At 35.8% G+C, this 12,084-nt stretch overlaps 1 protein-coding gene across 5 annotated transcripts in view; it reads right to left on the bottom strand.

Annotated features, from left to right (window-relative positions):
• Positions 1-12,084, bottom strand: part of Tango6 (transport and golgi organization 6) — a 137,017-nt gene that overhangs the window by 61,460 nt on the left and 63,473 nt on the right. For 4 of the 5 annotated variants that reach the window (XM_067127475.1, XM_067127477.1, XM_067127476.1 and 1 more), the window contains 3 exons: positions 4,994-5,197; positions 3,550-3,753; positions 1,011-1,174 (listed from right to left, as the gene is read on the bottom strand). In XM_067127475.1, coding sequence (XP_066983576.1) covers positions 1,011-1,174; positions 3,550-3,753; positions 4,994-5,197 — 572 coding nt within the window. Of the gene's footprint in view, positions 1-1,010; positions 1,175-3,549; positions 3,754-4,993; positions 5,234-12,084 lie in introns of all 5 variants that reach the window. The other variant, XM_067127474.1, reaches the window with a different exon arrangement.

Below are 12,084 nucleotides of genomic sequence, written 5' to 3' on the forward strand. Positions count from 1 at the left end.
TTTCAAGATAATTTCATTGTCGTTGCTCACTGTAGTGTAGACCGATGTTACACCAACTTGCACCGCCGCTCTAAAAGTTGCATCACACACACTCTGCTCACCCGTCGATATCGTTTGAAGCATTCTACTTTTGTAATTGCGTATTTACATTTTTTCAGCATTGAGGCATAAAAACATTCAAATTGGACTATTTCAAATTTTATGGTTGTATTGGAAGCAATATTAATGTTGTGACAATTTTTTTGTTTTTTTATTTAACATTTGAACTGAGGCTTGATGATGACTTTTTTTTGTCAAATGCATCGGCGATGAGTGATTAAAAGTTTTGAAAATGTTTTGTAACTGCTCTTCCGAAATTTTGCTAAACGTGATATTTTCTTACAGTTTTGAAAAATATGACAGATTTCACCCTTATGAAATATACTATGGCCTTATTGTATGAAATAATTATGTTTTCACATTGAAATAATTGATTAATATGGAGCATGTTAGTTGCCAGCTCGTGAATTTTGAATGAAATCCTATGCAATCGTGTCGCATCACTTAAGAGCATAGCCATACTATCATTCAGCTTCAAAATGTAACCAAAACGAGCACAATATTATGAGAAATAAATTTACACCAAGAAATAAAGATGATGTAAAATTCCAGCACAGCTCTAGATTACTTAGTACAAAGCACCCACACACAGCTGAGTTATGAAAAGTAAGAACACAGGTAGTAGCTCTCCAAAGCCCACTACCCACCATGAGGGACTAAGAGTCTGGGAGACAAATATATTTGAAAACAAGGGCCACTTATACGTGAAAAAAGCGACTATTCCTAGCATGGTGATGACTCATCCATAACTAACAACTTACCCTAATATAAGTAGCTACTCTTCAATCACTTGTCCAAGATTTATGACATTACAAAATAAAACTAAAATGTTCACTTAATTCCCAAAATAAAATGGGTACATAAAAATATTTGTAAATAGTTAAAAAGGTATAACTTACAAAAGTTCCTACCTTGTCTTATGATCATTTGTGGTGTCCATTAATGGTTGTAGCAGAGCATTTGTTACATGAAGGGCTGTTAAGGTAGCTGATCTCCGAGCCAATTCAGAAACAACAAGCATCACTACTCTTAAAATCTCAGGTTTCAGGCTGGGTTCCATCATTAATGTTGAAATCTATAAAGAATTCAGCAATTTTTTAACAAAGTATGTTATTTTTTCAATACATGCCCATTACTTACACAACCATTTCATTTGCCCGGAAATGTTTCCAAACCAACCTTCTGCAAAGGAAGGAGAAAAAGCATAAGACTCACAGGTAAGCAATGCACATTCCATAAGGTCCAGGATCTAAACTGACAACTCTGTTCATTCTTAGTGTTGTATATCTAACAACTGGAATAAGGGGCACAGAGGAGGGCCTTTATGCATGTTACATGTCTGTATTAAATCTAATTTTACTACATTACATGTCTGTATTAAATCTAATTTTACTACAATGTTTTTATATAGAAAACTTTTACATAGCATGCCCAAAATCATATCGTACCAAATTTCAATGCAAGTGGGGATGATTTGATATATCCCTGAAGGTTGCTTGCACAGGGTTCTAAGCATCTATAATCATGGCAAACAGTTAGCTTTTATGGGTTTTTGAGTGTGATCCAGTTTTTCAGGATTTCAAGTCAGATGGTTGAGTAATTATCCAGTTATTGAGGTGAATCAACTGTTGTGCCGAAACTCTAACAACCTAACCACCTTGTACCAAGAGTACTAGAATACTCCAACTCAAAGGATGAAGGTTTATCTTCTTTTAGGAATAAAATGTTCCTAAATATTCCTAAATGTTAAGAGACTTAGCGTGATGATAGTTTCACAGAGAAAAATCTAGTAGTACTTACTTCATCCAGTGCTACCATCAAAGAGAAAACACCAATATCAGTAGACACTAGAGCCCACTAAGTAGGTCAGAATATCACAAGACTACGAAAACTAATCATAAGAAATAATTTAATATAAATGAGCAAAAATTAAGAGGAAAAATCTTTGACCTGGGCCTTATGACACATGTACTGCTCAACTATCAGACTGGTGCTCATCTTCTTTTCTGAAAAGGTTTGTCCAGGAACAGTTTGACAAATCAAGTGGCCATATAAGTTAAGGGTCTGTTATATAATGGGTTTGTTATATAACAAATTACTAATTAGTAACGAGAATATCCAAAAAGCAATTTACCAGTAAACAAGAGCACAATAAGTACAAACTTTCACGTAACTGACCATGAAAAGATCTGATAAGTTAGAGCTAATAGCAAAATATTAGACTTTTAAAGACAGTATAACAATGGAGGCTACACATTTCACGGAACTCATTGAAATTAAAGCATTAAAAATTATTACAACCTTATCATACAGATCACTAAAAAGTCATGAACATTACCACAAGTGTACATGGAGAGGTCAGCAGTGTTTAGCTATGAGAAATGAAAATATAACTGTCAAAATATACACCAAAAGTATTACAGTAGACCCGCCGTTATTCGCGGGGGATGTATACCACACTCCACAAACCCCCGTGAATAGCTGGAATCCACTAATACTTAAAACCCCTCTAAAAATGCTTAAAACTGCCTATTGTGACAGTTCAAACACAAAAAAAAACCCTCTAAAAATGCTTATACCCAAGTATTTTAATATTTTTATCACAAAAACTGCATTTGGTCATAAAATACAGTAATTAGTGAATATTTCTCAGTAAAAAATACTGCGAATAGGAGAATTTTCCACGAATAATGTGTATATATGTTCCACAGAGTAATCCACAAATCGCAGAGTCTGAGAATTGTGAGAACATGAATCCCGGGGGTTTACTGTATTATCAAAACAGTGGCACCTCAACTTAAGTAATGAAGATTGGTAAACACCCAACACAAAACCCTGGAGCAACTCACTTAAGTTAAATACAAAGGAATTAATACCCTATCCTTACTGGTATTTTGTAATTTTTCTTGTTTAAAATACTAATTTTCTTATTATTTAATTTCAGAGAAATATCTGCATACTGAATTTCTAAAAATACGTACAATACAGAACTATGCAGTTTAGCCTAACAAAAACGTAGCCAGTTACAGTATTTACCTACCTACTGCGTATGCTAACAAGTTGCGCAAAATGTACCCCTCTCTCTCTCTCTCTCTCTCTCATACACTATTTTAGTGACATTTATTTATTTTAGGCTTACTTAATACAGTTATATAGTGTGACATACATAAATTTTCAGTCTGTATATGGGTATCTTGGAAGTTAGTGATAATGGTAAAGATTACTGCTGATATATGAATGATAAGTCAGAGAGCTGCTGTAAACGCCAAGATCAGCTCACCTATAAAAATATTACAAAGTGACTGATATCAGCTTTCTTCCTGATTAAGAGAGACTGAAGTATCTGGGATAACTGCATACACACAACAGTTAAAAAAAAGTAATGGGTGCGAGATGAACTGGAAGTTTTGCATTTGTGCTAGAATATAATGCTATTACTTTATGACATACCTGTGGGCCAATTGCAGAATAAAACTCATCCATGTTTGGGTATTTAGCATGGGAAATCAGAGCAGCCACAGCTTCACAGCGTTTCCAGTCTTGTCCATCGCAAATAACAAGACCAGCACCAATGACAGCTGCAACACCATTCGGTTGCATCATGTATCGTCGTACAATGAATGAGCCACAGACTTTCTGCAGCCAACCACCATTCTGTAATTAATTCTGTTTTTTAAAAAAACATTTTTCTTTAATTTTCATAAAGAGCAAACTTATGAACAAAAACTTAACAGAAAAGGTTTTTACAGTCACTGATCCTTACTAACAATATTAGAAAGGAACCTTTGCGTAATATTGCTGCAGTACTTATAACAACATTTTTATCATTTTTTTCTACAAATCACTTTTTTCTACAAATAACATGCAGGCTGAAAAATGTTTTGGAAGAACCAAAAGCAACATCTAACACTGGCAAAATCACACCATTACGTTGTTTAATTTACTGTATTTATATATAAACTAAGTTGCAATTTTAAATCAAACTTTGATCATTTACCAAAAATAAAGTATCTCCAAATAATGTTCATTTAGCAACTAATGCCACTGATGATGTCCATAAAACACAGTCTGCTTTGTATTACCAGAATGCAAATGGTGCATGACTGCTATGTTCATATCTTTTATAATATAATAATGATGCATGAAATATGACTGGATACAGAAAATAAAAGTTTTATGCAAATTATCATTATTCTCAATACAACTGTATTATCTGACTTCAGCAAATGGTTATCTATTGGTATAACAACCCAACCGGGGCCAATAGTTTTTCTCTCTCTCTCTCTCTCTCTCTCTCTCTCTCTCTCTCTCTCTCTCTCTCTCTCTCTCTCTCTCTCTCTCTCTCTCACACACACACACACACACACACACAGGTTAAAAATTTTTTCAGAAAGTCATGATACAAGAGTATAAACAGTAAACACAAGAATTTTTCTAAGTGGGACCATAAACAGCATTACACTTCACAGAATTAACACCTTATGATGATGCTCTACCCTCCACACAAAAAATTATGATTTTAGAGCTGTTTTGTTTTCAGAATTTCAGATAAAGGATTATAAACCTGTAATGGGAATGATCTAACACTGATGTTTGCAGTTATGAGACACATGATGCAATCAGGTGGACAATTATTGCTTATCAATGGATCAAATGTGCATGTGTGAACAGTTCCTCTTGGCTATTCCATTACTTTTGTCTATAAGACTTCAAAACTGATGGGTCTCAGAACACTGTAGACTGTGAATTGTGCTCTATGTGACTGATGGGTTTGATATGAGTAAATATCTTTTGCAGGATGAATGTTTGGAGAATCCCATTTAGGAGAGGACGTAGGATACACTTTTTTATCACAAATCCAACAACAATAAGAAAAGAATAGACAGATATTTACCTTTGCTATACCCTTTAGCAACAATAAATGCTGAAGTGTCTGATTAGCATCCATAGCAGACAGGATTTTTTCTAATTGCTCTCTGAAGTATGCTGTGTCTTCTGGGTGGTCCTTCACCTTTCCCGGAGCAAAACAAAGCTCTAACAATACACTTAAAGTTTCAGGAAACAAAGAACCTCTTAGTGAAGTGGCAAGTGAAGGATTCTGCAAAAGGTAACTGATTTTAAAAACTGAAGGATTCTGCAAAAGGAAATTAGTTTTAAAAACAATCATATATATAAGAAACAAAAATGGGAACCCTCAATCTTAATGAAGCAATCAGCTAAATCCTTATGCTTCACTCCACCTCTTTGTGCTTTATATGCTATCTATTAACAGAGATTTATAAAACAGTAAATGATTTCAGATTTAAAAACTAGCCATATAAGAGCTAAGACTTTTGTCTCAGGAGTCTGGTCACACATCTACAATCAACTGCCTCATTAAACTACTTTCTAGTAATATTAATAATAATAATCTGCTGATCTCAAACCAAACATCCATTCCACCATTAACTATGGTTAAATAAAACTATAATTAATTATCATCATCTAACATATATGCTATTTTTATGTGCACCTAACATAATGACAACACTTTAAAAATAAATTCTGTTGTTGCCAGACAACTGGCACTAGCTGTAAAAAAATTATGGCCATAAAGTAGTTTCACAGGACTTCACTTTACTTTCTAGATGCCCATGTAGGTAGGCAAAAAGGATTTGCTCTTAAGTAACAGGTGAAATTACAGCACGGTAATGCATGAGATGTTAGACAGCTATGTGGGAGGAAACAAGGAGGGCTCCCACATAAGCATCAGATCTGGCTGATGGGAAGTAATGGGTACAGGCAAAGTTACCCATCCTCAAGCAGACTAAGCACATGATGCTATCTACCCACTAGACAAGGTGCATCTCCTCTGGCAGGCGGCAGTGATTGCCTTTTCAACTGTGGAAAAGGCAGCAAGCAGCAATCGACAACCAAGTCTCCAGCTTAAGAAAGACAACAGAAATATAAATGTCATCCAGCCAAGCACATATCTTCCACTAGTGGAGGCTTGTCTCCACACAGTCTAGAGCTTGGGACTAGATATAAGAGCTGATTCACAGCTGATAGAGGTAATTCATGTTAGTTACTTACCTGGAGAGGGCCAAAACTTTGGACAACAAAGTGGAGTTGATGATCAGAAAATAGGCGATCGTATTGTTGACAGGAAGTGCACCAGTGACTATGCATGAGACAAGTACCATTTTTAATTTCTATAGCCTTCAAGAAAAACACTGAGATATGGCCCTCACTTTATATAAAAGGGGATATGATTGTGCTGTGGCAGATCAAGTTTTACACATGGCAGAAAATGTGACGCATTCTCCCTTCCCTCCCCTCAGCCATCTCCATTGCTCATCCCTCATTAACTCTCAGGAGGCATAGCTTTCCAGACTACAAGCATCTATGCCTCACCTGAATGGAAATTTAATCTCTGTACACTTCTTTAATGTCAAAATTCCAAATCATCAGCTATACTCTCTAGCTACTCAGGTACTTACAGCTACCCATGAGATATGCCATCCCTTCACAGTTGGTTTATGACCAAATCTATCCCCCAAGCAACCAACTAGATCCATAAGGCCCTTGCAAAGGCTGGGACTTTCCACACTTGACCTCTACCTAAATAGCAATTCAGACTCTATATGACTGATAGATTTGATACGAATAGATTAAGTCTTTTATAAAATAAAATATTTTCATAATACAATTAAGTTTCATACTGTATATACTTACCAAGTAATTACATAGCTATAGTTTTAACTTGTGTGGAACCCTTTATTAAAAAAAATAAGAATTTTTTAAGGTAAATTGTATTTTTCCTAACTATACAAACCTGAGGTCCTTTACATTAGGAATTACTTACAGCGCACCTGGAAACGGTTGGTGAACTTTCGAACAAGGTGGTTAGGCAGTTAACTCTTGTTTGTTAGGCAGGAGTCCCGCCCTCCCAGACATAAACATTCCAATTTGCCTTTCGACCCAGGTGTCAGACTGAGAGGTGGCATGAGGTTGGCTTGAAAATGATATTTTAATGATAAAATAAAGTTTGTTCATACTTACCTGGCAGATATATATATAGCTGTAATCTCCGAAGTCCGACAGAATGTCAAAATTCGCGGCACACGCAGTGGCCGATTAGGTGGTTAGTACACATTCCCGCCGCTGGGAGGCGGGCATCAGGAACCATTGATATACCTTACATTTATATTTATTTATGTTAGAACGAGAGAGTATAACTGGTTGTTATTAGTAATATAACAAGGTGCTTGTTTAAAGTACAGCAGTTTTATAAATATGTTGTTATATTGGGTTGGTGATCATTTACCAAAGAGCAGTTAACATTTACCTCTGGCTTCGTAAATACTTTTCTCGAGAGTCTGTATATAGCTATTGGAATAACAGGATTATTGTAACTTCGGCTGAAGACAAATAAAGAAGGATTAAGGACATCGGTATTATCTCTGATTATTCCACCAAGTACAATTGGGATATAACAGTTGGTAGCAGAGACGTCTTGAATCTCGGACCTGGTATACAAGTCAGAGATGACATCGAGATTAACAAGTGTTTTCTTGTGATTAATGGGTTCCGAAAGTTTTGTGAAAATTTTTGTGAAGTCTAAAACGCCAGAAAACATGGAGTAAAACACCCTTACCAAGGGGGTGGAGGGGTCAACCATCAGCTATGTTTAGAAGAACAAAGGAACTTGAACTTTTCCGCCAAAAAGCTCCCCTAAGATGATATGCGGAGTGTAAGGTTCCTCATGTAGGAAGAAGACAACAAGAGGTATTACTTATATTACCAGTATTACTTCTTCTATTGAAAAGTTGACGCTGGTTGACGTGGTTGACGCTTCAAAGAAAATTCTGAGTGAGAAGTTTTACACCCAAGAAAATTTACGAGACCTCTAGTATGTGTGTATTTTTCTTTTAATTTTTAAGTTAATATTTTTCAAATTTAAACATTTCGAAAATTTAAGCTGAAGGTTACCCTGAAAATCCCTCTGGTGTTTAAGAAAAATTAAATTAAAATGGATGTTATGCAAGGTTTGTACAGAGAAAGAATGGACTTGAACAAAGAGATTTGTGAACTTGAAAAATTTGGTCATATTCAGAGAACCGATGGTAGTTTTGTCTTTCATCATTGTAAAAATTGTGGAGGACCTTTGCTTGGCCACATAAAGGATGAAAAGGATTGTGACTCAGATAGGAAATGGACCCAGGATGAAGTAGATATGATAGAAGATATTTTATCTGCACATGGAATGTTTTCTGTAAATGTGGCACGTATGGACACAAGAAAAACAGCTATTAAATGTGATATATGTAAAAAGAATTTCATGAACAGGATGGAAAAGGAACAGCATATCAGAATTATGCATAAAGATATTTCGACAAGTGTGGTAAAGGAAGGTGCTTATGATTTAACAGCAATCATTGCAATGGGAAAAACTATTGGTGAAGAAATTGCCAAAGGATTGGAAGCGAAAAGATCAACACAGATTACTAAAGCGAAACCTCCTCCAATCTGGGTTGGTCAAACTTTTGAAAAGTTTTCCAAGAAGTAGAAGCGTGGAATACCTCGAACAAGGATGATGATTTTACTGAAGTATACTGATTTAGTAGAGAGCCTGAAGAAAAATAATAATGTCAAAGATTATGTTGTTTCTGTGCTATTGGACAAAACATCTGAGGCTCGAAACAAAAATGTAGCAGCAGTTTTGGAAATTCTTAAGCAAAAGTATGCAAAAACTACAGCAGAGAAGTGTATTGATGTTCTCAAGTCAATCTTGGAATTTTCCGTAAAGGAAGAGGACACTAATGAAACTTACTGGGACAAGTTTGAAGTCTTGATCTGTGATTGTATGAGAGAGGAAGTTACTGTACATTTGTATTACTTGTTGGGTGTTATGATGGTAGAAAAAGCATATGATCGGGGGAATATTAATGCAGAAGAGAAAAGAAGACTGATGGATGCCATGGAGACACATGATGGAACTGATAGGAGACCGCGAGAAGACAATGAAGTTTTTAATCTTCTGAAGATCGAATACAGAAAGTTAAAAATCGAAAATAATAGAAATATTAGAACTAAATTTTCAGGATCATCTGAGAATTTGTCTTCGGTTCACTATGGCGAAAATAGAAGTAGATGGCAAAGATGGCAAAATTTTAAGCAAAGGCCTGATTTTCATAGATTTCGTAGATCAGAGTCTAATCCAGGATTTTGGAGGACTCAGTCTGGAACATATAGGAGAGCTCCCTCGCGGACACCATCAAGACCAGGATCATCTTCGAGGCAGTCGTCCAGTTTTAGACCATACTCCAATGGTAGGCCATTTGCAAATGGAAGATCATCTAATAGTAGGCCTGTGTCAAATGATCGGAAACAGCAGCAAAATTTGACTGAAAGAGTGATTATGGTCGAAGAAAATGTAGCAAAAATCTTGGAAAAGATTGAAGAAATGTTGAAGAAAGGAAAGAATGTGAATTTTGTAAGTATGGAAGAAGTATCAGAGATCATTGATGTAGATATCAGCGATGTAATGTTTGCTAAAGAAGTTACCAAGTAGGAGCTCTGATTTTGGATACTAGTTGTCCAAGTAGCTTAGTTGGAAAAAGTTGGCTAGAAAAATATCTGAAGAAGAATGGTATTAAGAAAGAAAATTTGCATAAAAGGAGATGTTTCCAAAAATTTAGATTTGGTCCAAGTAGAATATATGAAAGTAAGGAAATTATAGAAATACCAATAACAATAAAGGAATCTGAAAAATCTGATACTTTCAGAAGGATTTTGCTTGGAGCTTTTGTGTTGGATGCTGAAAATGTGCCATTGTTGTGTGGTAGAAATACTATGAAGAAATGGAAAATGGATCTAAGTATGCATAGAGATAAAGTGACAATCAACGTCGACACAACCCGTGAGTTCGAATGTATGTATACTGCAGGAGGTCATATGGTTCTTCAGCTGTATGAGGATAGAGCATTTTGGACTACAGACGCCACTGTATTTTACTTGAAGAAGGAAGTAGATGTAGAGAGTTATGAGAAGGTGAAGAAGATTCATGAAGTAACCAACCACAAGAATGAAAATCAACTACTTCATGCATATAGGAATGCAGGAAAACTTAATGAGAAAATGCGAGAAACAATAAAAGAAGTGTGTGAAAACTGCAATATATGTAAAAAATGCAAGAGATCCCAGGGCACTCCTAAAGTTGCATTACCAATAGTTTCTGATTTTAATCAGATTGTAACCATGGACTTAAAACAATAAGGAGAGACTTATGTATTATGGATGATCTGTTCCTTCACCAGATTTATTCAAGGAGCTGTTTTGAAGGATAAAACCGCCGAGTCAGTGGTTGAATCTCTCAACACAGCATGGAACTGGAGGTTTGGGTTCCCTTCTCAAGGATACTGGGCAGATAACGGACCAGAGTTTAAAACCACGAAGTTAAAGAGTTTGCTTCAAAACTTGGTTTTGAAGTAAAATTTGGTCCAAATTACTCACCCTGGAGCAATGGAATAAACGAACGTAACCATTATTCTGCAGATATGACGGTGAAGAAAAATTCGAGAGGCAGATAAGAAGATTGATTTAAAGAAGGCTGTAGAGATGGCTGCTTGGACTCATAATACAAACACCAGTATTTTAGGATATAACCCTATGCAGTTGGTGACAGGAAAGGCTGTAACAATACCTGGAATTTCTACAGGAAATGTCGCCACTGAGTCGATGTTTGACAGTGAGAATGTGAAGTTAATGATCGAGAGACATCACATGATCACCAAGCAATTCAGGAAGCTGAATATTCTTCAAAGCTGAAAAGGGCTTCACAACAGCAAAACAATAAATTTAATAACATCATTTACAAAGAGGGGGATATGGTATTTTACCAAGATAAAATGAAAAAAAAGCTGGTGTGGTCCAGTAAAGGTTTTCACACACAGAGGAAGAGATGTTTACATTTGGGCGAATGGCGATTTAAAGAAAGTAGCCAGTTGCAAAGTACAACTTGCTCTCAAAGAAATATTCCTTTGGAAATTTCAAAGAGAAGTAAACAACGAAGCAAAAAGCAGTGGATTCTACTCCAAAAATGGCAGGAGAAGAGAAAGTATCAGTGGATCCTCCAGCCAGTAATCTAAGAATGAAGACAAGATCTCAAGATAATAAAGAGGAGACAGAGAAGGATTTCATTGGAGCATTCTGGTTGACTTCAGAAAAAACCGAGTGTTTTTGTGAGGAAATAACAAGTTATGTAGTGGAATTACCTGTTAAATATCACAAGATGCCAGAAGTGTTAGAAGCAAAGAAGAAAGAATATGAAAATTTGTTACATTTTGACACTTTTGAAGAAGTGGAAGATGTAGGGCAAGAAAAGATAGGCAGCAGATGGGTGATCACGAAAAAGGAGAAGCATGACGGACAAAAAACTGATTACAAAGGGAGAATTGTCGCCAAGGGATTTCATGAAAAGAAAACCCCAAGCTGATTCACCAACAGCTATGCGTGAAAGCATGAAAGTCTTCTTGTCCTTGGCTGCAAATGAGAATTTTGAGCTTCAGTCTATTGACATCAGAGCAGCATTTTTACAGTCAAACATACTTAACAGGAATGTATTTGTAGAACCTCCAAAGGATTTAAAAAAAGAAAACATTATTTGGAAACTCAGAAAACCATTATATGGATTGGATGATGCCAGTAGAAAATTTTGGCTGAAAGTTCAGCAGATTTTCAAGGAAGAAGGTCTGAAGACCGTGAGTGGAGATGAGGCATACTACTATCAGCAGAGTGAAGGAAATCTGATTGGTATGATACTTACTCATGTAGATGATTTTTCGATAGCTGGTACAAAAGGATTTGTAAAGAAAGTAACAGACTTGTGTAAAGAAAAATTACAAGTTTCAAAAATAGAAAAGAATAAATTTCGGTTCACAGGGATAGATATCATCAAAACAGAAACTGGAATAACAATCTCAATGGATGATTATGCGAGGAGTC

This window comes from Macrobrachium rosenbergii, chromosome 25, assembly GCF_040412425.1.
Source record: "Macrobrachium rosenbergii isolate ZJJX-2024 chromosome 25, ASM4041242v1, whole genome shotgun sequence".
In the NCBI taxonomy this organism is placed as follows: Eukaryota; Metazoa; Arthropoda; class Malacostraca; order Decapoda; family Palaemonidae; genus Macrobrachium; species Macrobrachium rosenbergii.